Source organism: Chlorocebus sabaeus, chromosome 11 (assembly GCF_047675955.1).
Source record: "Chlorocebus sabaeus isolate Y175 chromosome 11, mChlSab1.0.hap1, whole genome shotgun sequence".
NCBI classification, from domain to species: Eukaryota; Metazoa; Chordata; class Mammalia; order Primates; family Cercopithecidae; genus Chlorocebus; species Chlorocebus sabaeus.
The window spans coordinates 22,001,524-22,021,845 of record NC_132914.1 but is presented as its reverse complement, the minus strand read 5'-3'; the positions used below and the strand labels follow the sequence as shown (position 1 = coordinate 22,021,845).

The following is a 20,322-nucleotide window of genomic DNA, read 5'->3' as shown; positions in this document are numbered from 1 at the left end:
TCATATTATGAAATGGTATACACAGTTAACACTATATTATAACAATTGTTCCATGTTGTTAAGAATTTTTTTTTTTTTTTTTTTTTTTGAGACGGAGTCTTGCTTTGTCGCCCAGGCTGGAGTGCAGTGGCCGGATCTTGGCTCACTGCAAGCTCTGCCTCCCGAGTTTAGGCCATTCTCCTGCCTCAGCCTCCGGAGTAGTTGGGACTACAGGCGCCCGCCACCATGCCCGGCTAGTTTTTTGTATTTTTTAGTAGAGACGGGGTTTCACCGTGTTAGCCAGGATGGTCTCGATCTCCTGACCTCGGGATCCGCCTGTCTCGGCCTCCCAAAGTGCTGGGATTACAGGCTTGAGCCACCGCGCCTGGCCAAGATTTTTTTCATATCAAAACTTTAATGACTGGACAGCAATGTGTTGAATAAGTTTCAAAATGTGTTTATTCAATATCTTATTTTTCATTTTCTTTTCTATTGTTTTATTCTGTTAGGTTTATCATGACTATAACTGTAAATAAGTCCTTTTGCAGTTTCCTGGTTATTTCCTCAAGATTAATCGATAATAGCAGAATTTCAGACTAAGAAGGTAAGTATATTTTTGTTCTTAATATATATTGATAATGAATCTCCAGAAAGATTTACAAATGTATACACTTTCAGCAATATACACAATGTGAAATCCTTTTTTGCCTCCACCTCGTTTCTATATATTTTTAGTCTTTTTCTATTTAATAGGTTTAAAAAAATCCTTAGCGGTACAATTTGCAATTATAATTTATAATTTGGGTTACAATAGGCAAAAAATCTTTAAATGATACAATAGTTTGCCTTTTGCATTGAAAGCAAAGTTATATGATTTACATATTAATACTATTTCCTCCTGTTTTACTTTAATGCATATATTCTTTGTCAATTTTCTACTGAAAATACTCTCTTTTCTGATCTACTTCTAAACGCTTTTACATATAATACAGTAATCCCTTGGTATATTAAGGAATTTGTTACAGGGCTGCCTGTGTGTTCTCAAATTCATGCACACTTAAGTTCTGCATTTGGCCCTGGGCAATCCAAATATAGAAAATGTCAGATATTCTTATTGGCAGGTTTATCACCCAGTTTGGATGGACAACATTTGCATAGAAGTGAAACCACATAGTTTAAACCTGTGTTGTTAAAGGGTCAAGTGTGTACATTAACACTGTAATTACTTCTGTAAGAGTCAAGTGTTTTTCCTATTCATTCGTAATTAAATTTTGCTAATCACAACAATTTTTAGAGATGTAATTAAATTTATACACTTTAGAAGACTTTTTACCGTCAATGTTAATTCTTACCTTTTCCCACTATCTCAGGTGATGTTCTATTGAGTGACACAATTTGATTAATTAAACAGGTGGATAAGGTCGATGTTGAATTTTCTGATGAATCGATATTAATTTCTTTAGAATACCTGTAACTGTAAGAACATCACTGAATTAAACATTTTGCTTATTTACTGAATATTTTCACTTTTCCTAGAAATACAGAGAAATATTCCCCTTTATTTGCACCATTATCTTCCCCAAATTACCAGAATCCTTTCTGTCAATTTCCCAGCATGTGTTTTAAGAGATGTGATGGGTAAAAGTGAAACGGAAGTGTCCAGCAAGAAAGATAATTTGGTACACCCCAGGCTAGGTGGGTTATCACCTTCCTATTATCCTAGGAGTGGTTATATCTTGGTCAATATATGAAATACCCTGGTTTCACCTTTTTAAAAAGTAATTATTAATTGCATGTAACCATTCATCCTTTTGAATTATCTTCAAAGATGATCAGTCTGTCAGATTTTCTTTCATGGACACATATTCACACACACGCTCTAATGTATGACTCTTCAAAACGTAGTAAAAATAAAATCTAGTCCATTTCAACTAAATGAGAGAAAACTTGATAGGAACAACAGAGATGTTAATATCCATAAATAATCAGGTACCATGTGAGCTCTAAAGGCAGCCTACTATATTCCAGGCATTATGCTCAGCTTCAAAGAACTAGAAATAAAATGAACAGTTTTTGTACTTAGGGAATTTCACACTAATATAAACATATACGATAAAATGTTTGTTTAATATACAAGGTCCTGAGTTGTCACCGAGACAAAGGATATGATCAGCTTTACTTGGAGGCTGTGGGAATAGATCAGAGAAGACACCAAAATAAGAATGACAGGTAAAACGAATCTTGAAGATGAACAGAAGGGTAGACAAAGAAACAAAGGTATTTAAGGCTGTAGAAATAACAGGTGCAAAGGTGTCACATATTATGTCATATTTAGAAAAATGCTGATCTAGACTGTGGTCCTTAATTTTAGGGTGGAATGAAAGATGAAGCTGTGATAGTTGCCTTTAAGGTTTATTTTCCATACAAATCATGACAAATAATAAATAAAGATTAAAAAGGGAATTAGGGGACTCTGATGATATGGTGCCAAAAGCAGAGGAAAAAAAATGGACATGATGAAGAAGACACAAAGATAGAAAATGAATCAAGAGAGTGCAGTATGATGAAAACAAGCTAGAGCAGTACCACTAAGAAGAAACTTTTTATAAGGGCCAAATATGGCAGGGAGATGGAATTAATATGGTGAGCAAATGACATCACTGCTGGATTTGGCATTGAGAAAGTGATTGGTGTCTCCAACAGACACTGCTCCTTGTCTCTCAATATCCTTTCTTCTTTCCTTCCACAGTAATCATAGTTGGGATTTTTAACTGGGAACGTGGTATCTTGGAATAACGTCTATTTTTTTCAGCATTTATATAGTTATGTGTGAAATGTAGCCAATATGTGGTAAATGTAAAGTCAGTGGAGATATTGTGCTCCTGAAAATGCTGCTTAAGCCTCAGCCTGTGTGGACTGTTTGTTTCTTCTTCTTGTTCTTCTCTTCTTCTGTCTTGTTGCCTGGAAATACATTGCCATAATTTGGATCATGAGGCCAAGGCCATGCAAGGCATAGCACTACGATGGAAAGAGCTAGAATCATATCATCCTTGAACTGGCTACATTAACTTGAATGTGAAAAATAAGTTTATCCCTCATGTGCCATTTTAACTTTTCTCTGAGGAGCATCTGACTGTAATTATAACTACACAGTGACCTTAGGAATAACAGCTTCAGCGAAATGATGGGAACACCTATACCCCAGTGGGTAGAGGTATAAGTGTTGAAGTGTTATCAAAAATAATCAAAATCTTATAGGCAAAGACATACAGTATATATGTTATACTAAAAACTCGTAAAAAGCCTATGTATTTCATTTGAAACTCTACAGTTTAGTCTTTCTGTTACTTCAAAGTCTATGAAAGCTATGATAAAGTGATTATGTAGACAAATAGACACTATTTCTATACACACTTAGTGGGTATACTTCTCAAAAGGTAACTGCCTATTTAAAGGGATAATAATAAAATTCTACTCCTAATTTACAAGGTACTGATAGTTACTGGCACAGAGGCTTTCTTTTTTTTTTTTTTTTTTTAAACACTTACTATCCCATGAAGAAATGTGGTAAAGCAGTCAAAACACCTCCAATTCCCATAATGAAACAACCGATTCCAATTAACTTTGGTCTGTGTAGTTTGGATCCAAAGTAACTCACAAATACAATAACAAGCAAATTTCCTAGAAAGAGAACAAAAGTATGTTGATACAACTTAGTTCAATTTTGCATCTAGAATTGAAAACCCCAGAATGGATGCAAATAGAATCCAGACATAGTGCCTTCCCTCAAAGATGATGTAATTTAATTGAGAAGGTGAATTCACCTACATTAGACCACTCACTGAAAAGCTGTTTTAAATACACACACAAAAAAAAGCACTTGAATTACTTGGCAATATTAGTGAAGCAACATTTTACTGAAAAATTTAGAGTTGACTGGATTATATTGGAATGAAGAAAAATGGAGATGAATCTTCCTGATCTGAGGGTAAGGTGCTCCTTCATGCATTTCTTTTTTATTCTTAATATTAGTTAAATTTCTATCATGTAACTGACATGAAGCTTACAGCCAGAAATAAGAAAGTTACTTGAAAAAGAATAAACCATGGCATCTGTCTTCAAGAAGTTTCATACTAATGACAAAAACAGAGGGACAGAGCTGGTATTAAACCACAGAAAGGGGGAACTTAATCAAGAGCTTCCAGAGGCCGGGCGCGGTGGCTCACTCCTGTAATCCCAGCACTTTGGGAGGCTGAGGCGGGTGGATCACGAGGTCAGGAAATTGAGACCATCCTGGCTAACATGGTGAAATCCTGTCTTACTAAAAATATAAAAAATTAGCCGGGCGTGGTGGCCGACGCCTGTAGTCCCAGCTACTCGGGAGGCTGAGGCAGGAGAATGGCGTGAACCCGGGAAGCAGAGTTTGCAGTGAGCCGAGATCGTGCCACTGCACTCTAGCCTGGGCGACAGAGTGAGACTCCGACTCAAAAAAAAGAGGAGCTTCCAGAAAGGTTCCTGGAGGAGAAACCACTTGAGATTTAATGTCGTGCATAAGTCATTTATATTAAATAATATACATAGAGCATATCAAATGGAAAGAGTCATGACCACTTCTAATCCTTCTGGAGCCTCATGCATAACAATGAACAAATAGCAGTTAAGGATTACTGAGCATTTATGAAAAAAATAACATAAAAATAGTTTGGAAGAAAAGCACCAAAATAAATGAGTAAATTTTTTACTTTATAAAAAATTTAGTGTCTTTAGGAGTATAAGGGCACATTGCATCCATAAAATCAGAACTGGCAGCCTAAAAATAGTAAGTGCTGTTGTAAATGTAAAATATAGATATATACAAAAATTAGAACTTGATATGGTAAGATGACTGATGGCATCAGCAAAGATTAATGAAACATAAAGAAAAACAATAGAAATTTAAGAGAAAAAAATTTAAAGAGAAAAATTCCCAGAAAATTTAATATTCATCTCATAAATGCTCTAGAAGAAAATAACTAAATAGGGAAAGACACAAATATGAACCAGAAAATGTTTTCCCTGAGCTATTATTGGAGAAATCCAGATTAAAATGAAGACAACAAAATATCTTCAATATTTCAAAGGAAAGATTTTGGTGTGCTCAGTGGAACAATAGAAGTCTAATGTAGGTTGCTCTGAAAAGATTCCTTTCTCCTTAAGAATAACAGTCCTCTCCCAAACTTTCTTCATCTTGAGAGAGGGGAGGTAAAGTAGGACATGGCATTAGTTTGCAAAAAATGAATTTGTGTAGAATCAGGGTTTCTGAACATCCTATCAACATTTTCGGCTACATCATTCTTTGCACATTATAGAATATTTAGCAGTACCCCTGACCTCTACTTTAGATACCAGTAGTACCTCCCTCACCCCCCAGTCCCTGTCCAGTTATGACAACCAAAAATGTTTTTGGTCATTGCCAAATTGCCTGTGAGAGATAAATTTACCCCAGTTGATAACCAGTGGTGTAAAGCATATTTTTTTTAACTTTGCAAGTTTGGTTATTAAAATAGAAAAAAAAAAATGTTACCAATTTCAAAGCTTCCATCAATAAAACCAACAAGAGAAGAGGATATCTCAAATCTCCTTTCTATATGAATGATGGAACTTTTCATAACAACTGCACCTAGTGCCTTAGCAATAAAGCTGAGTGCCAGAGCTGCCAAGAACATCTGAAATCAGAAGGAAAGGGGAAAAATGGTTAATCAAAGGACTATATAATGTCAACAGGCACATGGAATTATAATAGCTTTTCTTCTTTACTTAAAAACATTATTTGTATCTTAAAAACCATACTTAGTTTTCCTTCTTACCAGGTACTACTAATCAGGTACTAACATTTAAATGTTATTATCACTACACTGATAAAGCATCATTTCTAATTTGGTTATAATATCAAAATATTACAGCATTGCAGTTAAGATTGTTATTTTAAAATTAATCTCATTAACTGATTTATAGAAAGCTACTTCACATTCTCAGATGGCCATGATGATGAGCTATTCTTTATTTCCACGTGAATAGCATTGGCTAACTGGGAGGGGAGTGGCAGCACATTCTCAAAGGTAGCATTTCCAGGAAGCCAGCTGAAAAATAGAACTTTTCAGAGGCAAAGAAAAATTCTATGACCAACACAAGTGACTGGCATCCAGCGTAAGATGCAGTGGTTATAGATGTTTTTCTTGTCAATTTCATGTTAATAAAATGTATCGATTAATCAGTTTTCTTACAGCTCACATTTATATCCATAAACAAATTTCTCTGGGCTCTCTACTATTGACATTTACCTTGTTATATATTACATGTTTATATCCCCTGCCTCAAATTTATGTGTTGAAACTCTAATTTCCAATGTGTTGATATTTGGTGATAGGGTCTTTTTGAGGCAATTAGGTCATGAGAATGGAGTCCTCTTCATAAGATTAGTGCCCTTATAAGACAATAAATTAGAGATTCTATTTCTCTCTCTCTCTCTCTCTCTCTCTCTCTCTCTCTCTCTCTCTCTCTCTCTCTCTCTCTCTCTCCCCCTGCCAAGGGAGATGATACAACAAGGATATGGCCTTCTGGAAACCAGGAATAGGACTCTTTATCAGAACTCAATCATGCCGAGACTCTGATATCAGAATTCTCAGCCTCTGGAAATGTGAGAGATAAATATCTGTTGTTTAAGACACCAAGTCTGTGCTATTCTGTCAGTCTGAATTGACTAAATGACCCCTTCTAATTACCACCTATGTTTCCCAGTGGTTTCCACCACCATGCCTAGCTTCAATTATTGCAAGAGCCCCTAAGCCATGTGTCTACTTCTGTGCACATCTGCCTAACAGTCTCTTCTCAACAAAGTAGCTCAAGAAGTCCTTTATAAATCAGAAATAGACCATGCTGCCCCTCTGTCTTCCCATATGGCTTATAGTAATATCGAGTTTTTTCCGATAACCTATGAGACCATAAACAACCTGTCCTCTTTTTGACACCCACCTCCCCACAAATATTCCTCTTATCTTATACTTTGTTACTCTTATCCTTGGTCATTCCTCTCCAGCTACATTAGACCTTCTTGTTGTATATTGAGCATTCCAGATTCATTATATTGCTCCAGGCTTTTTGTTCTTTTCACTTGACATGAAAGGCTCTTCCCCATAGTCGTATTTCTATCATTCATTCCTTCACACCCTTAAGAATTTTGCTCAATGGAACTTTCACAGTGAGGTTTTCCTCAACTACTCTCTTTAAAATTGCACCCCTTTCTGCTCACAATACATTTATTCCTTTATGTGTTTATTTTATATTGCCACAGCAGAATATTAGCCCCATCAAGTCATAGGTTTTTGTCTGTTTTGTTCATTGCTCCATCCCCAGTGATTAGGACAGTGCCTGTCACAAAGATGCTTAAGAAATAATGAGTGAACATTTATATAACCAAAACCTACTCTGTGTCCTGCCCTAGGCCATGTTTGGGGGATAGAGATAAAAGGGCCCCCCCAAAAAACTCTTTGATAGCTGACAAAATGTGGGTGTGTTCCTTTCTGCATAAGAAACTGTCAAATGATACATGGTATTAATGAAGATAAAAGGAATTGGAAAAATTTATTAAATGATACAACTTATAGAGATAACTAAAAGTTTTAAAATAAAATATAAAAAGTTATCTACGAAACAGCATAATAAAAGGTAGAAGAGTATCAATACTAGTTGTACTAAGTTGATGATGGGAAGAACAAGACAGGAGAAAGGGGCAATGGAGTTAGGCAAAAATTATAGAGATTTTCTTCAAAGATAGTCAATTCTAACATCTTGTAAAAATGTATACAGTCTTTGTGCCATAGAATAGTGATGAAAATTGTTCAAGTCCTAATCATTAAAAAATCATTTTATTAAAAAGGACTAAAAAATGTGTAAGATAGTGACATCAGCAAGACAGCAGAACAGCCCTGGAACCTCAACAGCAAGGCACAATTTTAACACTATATGTACTAAACGCCTCTGTAGGAATTTCAGACACCAATTACAAGGTTTCTGTACCTCCAGGCTATCGTGAAAACAACCTGGCAAGAAAAATCATGACTGTTTCCAGTCTCTCTCACTAGAGTCTTTCTCACTCCACACTGTGCAACGCAGTTGGAAGGAAACATTTAATCCCCTGTGTTCAATATTTTGATTTTTAAGGAGGTTGCCCAAGGACTGCCTTCTGAGTTGCCTATATTCAAGTACTAATAAAAATGGAGTCTTTCAAAGCAAAGGCAACCAAAGGTGCACCAAAACTGCAGTTCCAGACATAGACACGAGGTGGAGCACCAGTACAACAATTTAATGCAGCTCCAGAAAGGCCACTCTCAAGCAACAGGGGAGGGCCTTCTACAGAAATCAGCAAATCTTTTCAAACAGATCACACAACACAAGCCTAAAGGAGAAAGAAAGGAATGCATACTAGAAAAATAGCATGAGTAGGCCACGGAATCTCTATCCAGAATTAGTGAGGAGAGTTCTCCTTGTAGAAAATCATCTCACAAAATCTGGGAGAGTTGACTGATTTTTGAAATGTTAAAATCTCAACAACAAAAGAATACAAAGTATAAAAAGAAAGAGAGGATTCTCACACATTAAAAGGAAAAAAATTACATCTCCAGAAACTGACCGAAAACAAATGAAGATACAGGAATTGCCAGACATAGGACTTGAAATTCGTCAAGTATGTGTAATGAATTAAAAGAGAACATGGACAACTAAATGAAATGAAGAACATAACAAATAAACAAAATAGGAATATTAACAGAGTAGAAACTATGAAGAACCAAATCGAAATTCTGGAGTTGAAATATAAAATAACTGAATTGAAAAATTCATTAGAAAGACTCAAAAGGTAACTTGGCTAAGCAGAAGAAAAAATCAGCAAAATCAGAGACAGAACTTGTAAAATTAGAGTCACAGGCGCAAAAAGAAAAGAAGAACAATGAAGAGTCTAAAGAAATTATGGGACACCATCCAGCAGGGCAACATATGCATTATGGGAATACCAGAAGAGAAGTAAATGAGAAAGGTCTGAAAACTTGTAAATTATGGCCCCCAATTTTTTAAATCTTAGGAGATAAAGGAACCCAAACATTTAAGAAGCTCAAATAATTCCAAATAAGATAAATCTAAAAAACTCTATACCAAGACACAGTATAATCAAACTGTCGAAAAGTACACACAAACAGAGAATCTTAAAAGCAGCAGCAAAAGAAAACCATTCATTTAGTACAAGGAAGCTGACAGCTCTTCAAGTGGTGTTTGGAAAACTGGATACCCACATGCAAAGAAATGAAGTTGGGCCCTTACTCTATAGTATATGCAAAAATTAACTCAAAAGGAACTCAATACCTAAATGTAAGACCCTAAACTTACAGAAAAAAAAATAGAAGAAAAGCTTCAGGACATTGAATTTGGCAAATTTTAAAATATGATACAAAAAGCACAGGGAACAAAAGTAAAAATACGTAAATCAGACTATATCAAACTTAAATCTTCTGCACATAAAGGAAAACAACAGGGTGAAAAGATAACCTATGGAATGGCACAGAATAAATGCAAATAATATAAGTGGTGAGGAGTTAATATCTAGAATATATGGACTTTTCCAAGGAAATAACAACGACAAAGAGCAATCCAATTTAAAAATGGGCCAAGGACTTAGACATTTCTGCAAAGAAGATATACAAAGATCCAATAAGCACATTAAAAGATGCTCAACTTTCTAATTATCAGGGAAATGAAAATTAAAACCACAATGAGATATCACCCCACAGCCATCAGAAAAGTCACTATTTCAGGAATAGAGAATAACAAGTGTTGATGAGAATATAGAGGAGTTAGGAACTTCATGTTCGTTGATGGAAATATAAAATGGTTCAGCCCTCATGAAAAAGAGTTTAGAGGTTCCACAAACACCAAAAAATAGAATCACCATATGAGCCATTAATTTTTCTTCTGGGTATATATTCAAAATAATTCAAAACAGAATCTAGCAGAGATATTTGCACATGCATATTCATTGCAGCATTATTAACAACAGCCAAGAGGTAGAAGCAACCCAAATGTCTATTGATGAATGAATAAAGCAAATGTGGTATACATACACAATGGAATATTATGCAGACTTAAAAAATAAGTAAATTACATCACATGCTACAATATGGATGAAACTCAAGGACATTACGCTAAGCTAAATAAGCCAGTCACAAAAAGAGAGATACTGTATAATTTTACTCATATGAAATATTTAAAGTAGGCCGGGCGTAGTGGCTTACACCTTTAATCCCAGCACTTTTGGAGGCCAAGGTGGGCAGATCACGAGGTCAGGAGTTTGAGACCAGCTTAGCCAACATAGTGAAACCCTATCTCCACTAAAAATACAAAAAAATTTACCTGGGCATGGTGGCAGTCGCCTGTAATCCCAGTTACTTGGGGGACTGAGGCAGGAGAATCGCTTGAACCCAGGAGGCAGAGGTTGCAGTGAGAAAGGATCGCCCCACTGCTGCACTCCAGCCTGGGTGACAGTGCAAGACTCCATCTCAAAAAGGGTGACAGTGCAAGACTCCATCTCAAAAAAAAAAAGAAAAAAAGAAAGAAATATTTAAAGTAGTCGAAAAAATAGAAACAGAAAGTGGAAAGGTATTTACTAAGAACTGAGGAGAAGATAGTTTAGTGGATACAAAGTTTCTTCATTGGAAAATAAAAAAGTTCAAGAGATCTGTTCATCAATGTGAGTGTACTTTACACTTTTTAATTGTACACTTAAAAAGTGGTTGAAAAGGTACATTTAATGTTATGGGTTTTTTTTTACCAGCATGACAAAACAATGCATTATTTTATAGGGAGAAAAAGTAATGTGAGTGGTCTCCTGCTGAGAGAATTAACCTCTCCTACTGGATATGTTTAAAGTGCCAGAGTGGCTGCAGATACTAAAAGGAGTTCTACGACATTTTCATTTGCTTTACAATAGCTCTTTACCATACTGTTATCCACTAATTTATGAAGTTCTGTACTGATACAGAACTTCTTGATAAACATCCCCTCCCCCATTCCTCTCTCACCCTCTACTAATTTAGGTTCTTTTATAACGAGCTATATTTTCATTGTCACATTTTATTAGAGTTTATTAATTTGTAATTAAAATGTCATATCCTTGTATATAAACTGTCAAGATTTGTTATGATAAAATATTTATCAAGAGGATTATTATAAAAGACTATAAAGATGATCTCCATCACATTTTTTGGTTGTTTTTTGGTGGCATTAAAACATTTTTAGAAATAACTTTTGTTATAAAGCATTTTTAAAATAAAATTTGTCATGTAGTTGGAATCATATAGTAGGTAACATTTTAATATTGACTTCTTTTACTTATAAATATGCTTTTAATGTTTTATGTCTTTTCATTGGTTATGTCTCATTTCTTGTTAATCACCCAAAATATTCTTATTCTATTGCATGAATGTACCATAGTCGCTTTACCCATTCACATATTGAAGGACACCTTGGTTGCTTCTAACTTATGGCAGTTATCAATAAGGCTGCTATAAACACCTGTTTGCAGGCTGTTGTGTAGACATGCTTCCCACCTGGTATTTATTTCAGTAAATACCAAGGACTACAAATGCTTCATTGTATGGTAAGCCTATCTTTAAATTTGTAAGAAACCATTACAATATCTTCCAAAGTGGCTGTACTATTTTGCATTCTCACTGGCAATAAATAAGAGTTCCTTTTGCTCCACATTCTTGCCAGTATTTGGCATTTTTTGTGTTTGGAATTTTAGTCCTTTAAACAAGCATATAGTGATATAGCTCATTGTTTAATTTACAATTCCCTAATGATGTGATGTGGAGCTTTTTCCACATGCTCATTTGTCATCTCTGTATCTTCTTCAGTGAGGCATCTGTTCAGATTTCATCCTCATTTTATCATTGGGTTATTTTTCTAATTATTGAGTTTTAGGTGTTCTTTGCATACTTTTGAATATCAATTCTTTCTTTGATATATCATTCCAATATCTTCTGCTCTCTGATGAGAAATCAGTTGTTAATCTTATTAAGGAACTCTTGCCCATGATTATTTCCTACTCTTGTTGCTGTCAAGATTCTGTATTTATTTTTATTTTTTGGCCTTTGATAGTTTGATCATAATGTGCCTCAAAGTGAATCTCTGAGTTAATTTTATTTGGATTTTATGCTTCTACAATGTTTAGATCATATATTTTATCAAATTTGGGATGTTCTCAGCCATTTTTTTTTCAAATATTATTTCTTCCCTTTTCTCTCTCTCCTCTCCTTCTGGAACTACCATAATTTTTATGCTGGTTCACCTGATAGCGTCCCACAGTTCCTTAGGTTTTGTTAATCTTTCTTCAGTTTTTTTTTCTTTCTGCTTCTCAGACTAAACATTTCAATTGTCTTATCTTCAAGTTTGCTGATTCTGTGTTCTAACTGCTAAAATTTGCTGTTGAACCTTTGTCTAAGTCAGTTCAGACTGCTATCACAAATTATGATGGACTGTATGGCTTAAGCAACAAATATTTATTTCTCACAGTTGTAAAGAGTGAGAAGTCTGAGATAAGGGTGCCAATATGGTCAGTTTCTGGTGAGGGCCCTCTCATAGGCTGCAAACAGCTAACTTCTCTTTGTGTTCTCACACGGAGGAAAAAAAATCTAGTGAGCTCTTCAGCATTTTCTTGTAAGGCACTACTTGCATTATAAGAGCAAATTTCTCATAATCTCTTTAGCTCCCAAAGACCTCCAAACACTATCACGTTGGATTTTGAAATTCAATATACAATTTTGGGGACAGGGGAACAAATATTTAGTCCATAACACCTTCTTGTAAATTTTCATTTTGTTTATTGTATTTTTTATCTCCTTTGACCTTTCACTTGCCTTGTTCTAAGCTTGGAGGTTAGCATTAGGTAAAAGGATATAATCTTCTCAGATGTTTTATGAGCATATGTCTTGCCTTGGACATATGTGTGGCTCCCTAAATACCTCTGTGTACATGCCATGCTAGCTACATAATAAACTTGATAATAACTTATTTTCATCATCAGTGTGAGCTACCGTCTCTAGCTAAATGCTCTAAACTTCTTCAAATAAAAACCAGAGATATAAATGTGCACAATCATAAAACAAAATGTGCATTGGCAGAAACAGACAATTGACAAGGAGATAAGAAATAAAGTCTGTATTTACCTGTAATCATGGCAGATCGGTCATTAATTTATTATGGCAATAGTTCTAAACTTAAAGTCAGAAGACAGTTCCAAGCTTCTCATTTGTCAAATGCACAACTTTGATTAGCTTTGGAACTCAACTGATTTACTCAAGAAACACTCATTGAGCAACCGCAATATAGCAGTTACTCTGCTAAGCTATGTAGTTGAGGCAGGTATAGAGGAACAGGAACAAGGACAGTAAAAACAAATAAGACATAATCAATGCACTAAAAATTATAATCTTCAGTGACAGTAAACCAATAATGACAGTATAATATGTATTGAGTTCTATAATTGCCATAATTTTATAATGTTATGAGCAGATAGGAAAAAGGGACTATTCTGACCTTACAGGTTAAAGTTCTTATAGATGTGTTGACATTGGGGCTAAACCTTCAGTTGGTAATAGAAGCTTAGATATTGAAGACACAAAATATGTAAAACAAAATAGGAAGCACATGAAAAGCTCCTAAGAAGTGAAATAACATGGATTATTTGAAAACCAGAAATAATATTTGTGTAGGTGAAGTGTAAAGACAGAAATATGTTCAACATTGAGGGGTCAGTATGCATTTTAAAATATTACATAACAAAATTAAATTTTAGAGGGTTAATTCTGGCAGCTAGGAGGAAGAAGAACTTACAAAAAAGAGATCTGTTAGAAAGTTGACTTCAGAAAAAAAATGAGTAGTGATGAAAAGTAGTTAACAAGCTTACAGACACACAAGGAATAGTTTAAGAGGAGAACCAACAGGAGGTGGGGAAAATAGAAAATGTAAAGTCTGATTTTGTAGAACATATGAACAAGCAAACAACATACTTTGAAATAATATAACAGTGTTCAAATTATCCACTTACGAAGATCATGAAAAATGACAATCAACCAATACTAATTCATAGATGGCACACACGTTGTAGTCCTTTAATGAAGTATTTAAAAATAACTATTCTAACTAGGAAGTAGTTCCTAGTTAGAATAGTTAGTTCTCTTCATAACTATTGACACAAAGAAAACAATGTCATAGTGAATGAAAATATAGGAAATGTCACTAAAAGAAAAGAGGTATAAAAATAAGAAAAATTTGCAATATTTGAAGTAAATAAGTATAACCGAAATGTTAACTTATACCACAGCTTCTGGACAGGTATTGTGTATGTACTTTCTTTGTAATATATACCTTTCTGTGATGTATGTTGTAGCCCTTCTTCAAATTTTCCTCATTAATTTATTCACAAAAGCATTAATGGGAAATACAGCTTTTGAAAAATATTTGATAACATCGATAAAGGAGAAGAATTACATCAGATATCCCACAAAAATAACTTCACAACACTTTCCTGCACTTCACATATTTCTTTCCAAATAATACAGAAAGAGCATAAGCATAAATCATGTCATTATATGGAATCTACTATTTTTCAGGAACTGTTTCAGCTATTTTGTGTATATTATTTCTAGTGTCTGCAAAATCTTTGCCTGGCATATGTTACTGTCTTCATTATACAAATAAGAATAATAAAGTTTTGAGATGCAAAGTTATTTAACTAGAGAAACAAAACTGAAGTGGAGCATAACTGGAATTGGAACAAAAGTATTATACATGAAAAAGAAAAGTAGTTCATGAACACAATATAACCCCCTTTTTCTTCGTCTCCTTTTTATCTTGAGTCAAAGCCTTATTACGTCTCACTTTGTTTATCTGTGGTACACTGCTGCTTCTCTCCATTTGAAACAATGGGAATTCTGCATGAATTTTAATGCCCAGCTTAATGCCACCTCCTTAGCGAAGCTTTATTTCTTCTAGTAGGAATTTGTTTTGTTATCTCTTATACAACTAATGTATCATGTGGAATGGAAATTTTCTAGAGCAAAATACATGATAAAAATAATGAAGTTAAAAAAATGTTGAAATGTTTATCCATGAAGATCTTTGTAATACAGCTCTATTTACATTTTTCTCTATTTAAACTATTTAAAATACGTGTTAAAATTGTTTTCCAAATTAAAAAAAGTAGTCCATTAAATTGAATAAAACATTTTTAAGTGTTCTTTTTATTGCTTACTTTAATATTAAAAAATAATGGATATAATGATTCTTGTTGGATATATTAGTGTATTTTCATGCACATCAACAAGAACACATGTATATTCATGTATTGTATGCATTTCTTAAGAGTATCTGTATTATCATGTGATTTATTTTTCTGATTTTAAAAAATTGTTCCTAGAAATTTTAGTTTATTTATAATATTATTTAAAATCTTATTTATTTATTTATTTATTTATTTATTTACGTATTGAGGCAGAATCTCACTCTGTCACCCAGGCTGAAGTGCACTGTTGTGATCTCGGCTCACTGCAACCTCTGCCTACCAGGTTCCAGCGATTTTCCTGCCTCAGCCTCCTGAATAGCCAGGACTACAGGCATATGCCATCACACCTGGCTAATTTTTATATTTTCAGTAGCGACAGGGTTTCACCGTGTTGGCCAGGCTGATCTCGAACCCTTGACCTCAAGTGATTCACCCACCTCGGCATCCCAAAGTGCTATGACTACAGGTGTGAGTCACTGTGTCCAGCCTAAAATCTCTTTTTTAAAATTTGACATTTATGATTACTAGATTTAAAGTTGTTAACATTTTCTCTCTAACTTTTAAGTTCAGAGGTACGTGTGAAGGTTTGTTATACAGGTAAACATGTGCCATGGGGGTTTGAGGTACAGATTATTTCATCATCCAGGTATTAAGCCTAGTACTCAATAGTTATTTTTTCTGCTTCTCTCTCTCCTCCCACCCTCCACACTCAGCTAGACCCCAGTGTTTGTCAACCCCTTTTTTGTGTTCATGAGTTCTCATCATTCAGCTCCCACTTGTGAGAACATGAAGTATTTGGTTTTCTCTTCCTGCGTTAGTTTGCTAAAGATGATAGCTTCCAGCTCCATCCATATTTCCACAAAAGACATGATCTTCTTATTTTTATGGCTGCACAGTATTCCACAGTATGTACCGCATTTTCTTTATCCAATCTGTCATTGATGGGCTTATAGGTTAATTCCATGTCTTTCTTTGCTATTGTGAATAATGTTGCAGTGAACATTCACATGCATGTGTCTTTATAGTAGACTGATTTATATTCTTCTGGATGTATATACACAGTGATGAGGTTGCTGGGTTGAATGGTAGTTCTGGTTTTAGCTCTTGGACATATTGCCACACTGCTTTGCACATGGTTGAACTAATTTACACTCCCACCAACAGTGAATAAGTGTTCACTTTCTCCACAACCTTGCCAGGCATCTGTTAGTTTTTTATTTTTTAATAATGGTGATTCTGACTAGTGTGAGATAGTCTCATTGTGGTTTTGATTTGAATTTCTCTAATGATCAGTAATATTGGCCTTTTTTTTCATGTGGTTGTTGGCCATGTGTATGTCTTCTTTTGAAAAGTGTCTGTTCATACCCTTTGCCTACTTTTTAATAAGGCCATTTGTTTTTCTCTTGTAAATTTAAGTGTCTTATAGATGCTGGATATTAGACCTTTGTTAGATGCATAGTTTGTAAATATTTCCTCCCATTCTGTAGGATATCTGTTTATGCTGTTGACAGTTTCTTTTCCTGTGCAGAAGCTCTTGAGTTTAGTTATTTCTCATTTGTCAATATTTGCTTTTGTTTTGATTGCTTTTGGTGTCATTTGTCATGAAATCTTTGTCATTCCTATGTCCAGGATGATATTGCCTAGGTTGTCTTCCAGGGTTTTTGTAGTTGGAGGTTTTAGATTTAAGTCTTTAGTCTGTCTGGAGTTGATTTTTATGTATGGTGTAAGGAAGGGGTCCAGTTTCAATTTTCTGTGTATGACCAGCTAATTATCCCAGAACCACTTATTGAACAGGGCTTCCCCCCCGGCCCCCAATTGCTTGTTTTTGTCAGCTTTGTTGAAGAGCAAATGATCATAGGCATGCAGCCTAATTTCAGGGCTCTCTATTTGGTTCCATTGGTTTATATGTCTGTTTTTCTACTAGTACCATGCTGTTTTGGTTACTATAGTTCTGTAGTATAATTTGAAATCAGATGGCATGATGTCTCCAGTTTTGTTCTTTTTTGCTTAGGATTGTCTTTGCTATTTGGGCTATTTTGGTTCTGTATGACTTTCAAAATTCTTTTTGTTTTTTTAGTTCTGTGAAGAATATTGTTGGTAGTTTAATAAGAATAGCATTGAACCTGTAAGTTGCTTTGGGCAGTATGACCATCTTAATGATATTGATTCTTCCTATCTATGAGTATGAGATATTTTTCTCTTTGTTTGTGTCTTCTCTAATTTCTTTGAGCAGTGTTTCATAATTCTCAATGTAGAGATTTTTCACCTCCACAGTTAGCTCTACTTCTAAGTATTTTATTCTTTTTGTGTCAATTGTGAATGGGATTGCCTTCCCAATTTGGCTCTCGGTCTATTATTGGTGTATAGGAATTCTAGTGACTTTTGTACATTGATTTTGTGTCCTGTAACTTTGCTGAAGTTGTTTATCAGTTGAAGGAGCTTTTGAGGTTTTCTAGATATAGCATCATGTCATCTGCAAACAGGGATAGTTTGACTTACTTTTTGACCATAGATCATTATTTTTAAAATGGCGAAAAACATTATCTTGGTAAACTCACAGCAAATAATGCTAAATAGGAATTTTCTCAATTTGCTTTTATCTACGTTGAACTATGTAAATGTTTCACTTTAAATAAACTATCACATTTTCTCTCTTCAGTTTCCCCTTTTCACAAATATTTATGTAAGAAAATTTGAATAAATTGTATTTATTATTTTTTTATTTGCCATTTTTTATTGCTGCAAAGTCATAGGTATTTTCAATTGCTTTTTATTCAGGTATAGAATATAAGTTTACCTAATTCAAATAAGACCTGTATTAAAATAATTTTTCTACCTGTCAAAATTTTCTAAAATACAATATTAGAATTTCAAAATTATTATTTTATGCAATTTAAACTCTAATAAACTAATTTGGCCAGCTCTTTTTCTTATATCTATCTGCAAGTTTTGTTTTTAATAGTGAAAATATGCTAAACTGTTCAAAAACATTTTTGACTATTGATTACTTTGACTACAGAACTTCAATGCATTTTGAGAAAATGCAATAAAACCTCATAGAATTAATTTATGCATATGTTTATTATCATAGAGGAACTTTTGTAATTCAGATCAGCATCTTCTCAGAACTTTTATAGTTTGATTATTCATATATATGTAAATGTCGGCAAGCACTGCTTCAATTAGTAGAATATCAAATATTGGACAGAATTATGGATTACATGTAAATTGTTGTAAAATATAAAATAATTTATATTTTATAAAAATGCTTTGCTCCATTAATTTTTTTCTTTGAAAAAGAAGAACATTATTTTCTCATATTAAGGTATGATTGACAAATAAAATTCTATGTATTTAAGGTATACATTATATTTTTTCGTTTTAGTAAATTGTTTTTTACTGCAACACCCAAGATCCAGTAAAATGTGTATTTTGTATGAGCAAAAAAAAAAAGTAATTTATTATAAATCTTGAATTTATGTTAGCTATTGTAATGTTATTTACAATAATATGAGAGTTTTTTTTTTTCTTGAGACAGACTCTTACTTTATCTCCAAGGATGGAGTGCAATGGCATGGTCTTGGCTCACTGCAACCTCTGCCTCCTGGGTTCAAGCGATTCTCTCATCTCAGCCTCCTGAGTAGCTGAGACTAAAGGCACGTGCCACCACACTTGGCTAATTTTTGTAGTTTTAGTAGAGACGGGGTTTCACTATGTTGGCCAGGCTCGCCTCAATCTCCTGACCTCGTGATCCGCCCACCTCGGCCTCCCAAAGTGCTGGGATTGATTACAGGTGTGAGCCACACACCTGGCCTAATGTGAGAAATTTTTACCTTTGAAAAATATAGTTTGAAAAATTATGTTTTTATTCTATGAATTTAGTTTCAAAAATTTATTGAATTAATTATTTTTTGAATTTTGAACATCTAATAACATGGATATACAACTGTCATCATTTAATCATTTGCAAAGTTATTTTTCTGCTAATGACATCAACATATTAATAGCTATTACTTTACTTAGTATACTTAGGAATAAGAAGTTGGATAAAACTGGAACATAGGATGGGTATACACTTGTTAAATGTTTGTTGAATTTTAAATAATCTTTGATTATTTTCACATATTAAAGAATTTAGTTTTTTATTTTATTTTATTTTATTTTATTTTATTTTATTTTATTTTATTTTTTGAGACGGAGTCTGACTCTGTTGCTCAGGCTTTAGTGCAGTGGCATGATCTCGGCTCACAGCAAGCTCCGCCTCCCGGGTTCACGCCATTCTCCTGCCTCAGCCTCCTGAGTAGCTGAGATTACAGGCGCCCGTCACCACGCTAATTTTTCTATTTTTAGTAGAGACAGGGTTTCACCGTTTTAGCCAGGATAGTCTGGATCTCCTGACCTTGTGATCTACCCGCCTTAGCTTCCCAAAGTGCTGGGATTACAGGCGTGAGCCACCGCGCCCAAGCAGTTTTTAAAATTATTTTACTCTTCACATCAATTTGATGACAAAGGGCATTCCTTAACTTGTTTTATTTAAATTCAAAACTATTTCAATTGAATAACACAAATAATTTGACCTCTCTTTATCTTCCAATTCATCTTGAAAAATTACCACTGCATTTTCCCTGCCCTTCAGGAACAAATTATACAGTCTTGGCTGGTCGCAGTGGCTCACGCCTGTAATCCCAGCACTTTGGGAGCCTGAGAGGGGCAGATCACGAGGTCAGGAGATCGAGACTATCCTGGCTAACATGATAAAACCCCGTCTCTACTAAAAATACAAAAAATTAGCCAGGGGTGGTGGCGGGAGCCTGTAGTCCCAGCTACTTGGGAGGCTGAGGCGGCAGAATGGCGTGAACCTGGGAGGTGGAGCTTGCAGTGAGCCACTGCAGCCTAGGAGACACAGTAAGACCCCATCTCAAAAAAAAACAAAAACAAAAACAAAAACAAAAACAAAACAAAACAAATTTACA

General features: G+C 34.5%; 1 protein-coding gene across 1 annotated transcript in view; it reads right to left on the bottom strand.

The window, feature by feature from the left end:
• SLCO1B1 (solute carrier organic anion transporter family member 1B1) overlaps positions 1 to 20,322 on the bottom strand; it is a 94,916-nt gene that overhangs the window by 52,737 nt on the left and 21,857 nt on the right. The window contains exons 3-5 of the mRNA XM_007967861.3: positions 5,543 to 5,684; positions 3,528 to 3,660; positions 1,332 to 1,453 (exon numbers count right to left, since the gene is read on the bottom strand). Of these exons, the coding sequence (XP_007966052.3) occupies positions 1,332 to 1,453; positions 3,528 to 3,660; positions 5,543 to 5,684 (397 nt within the window). The remainder of the gene's footprint in view (positions 1 to 1,331; positions 1,454 to 3,527; positions 3,661 to 5,542; positions 5,685 to 20,322) is intronic.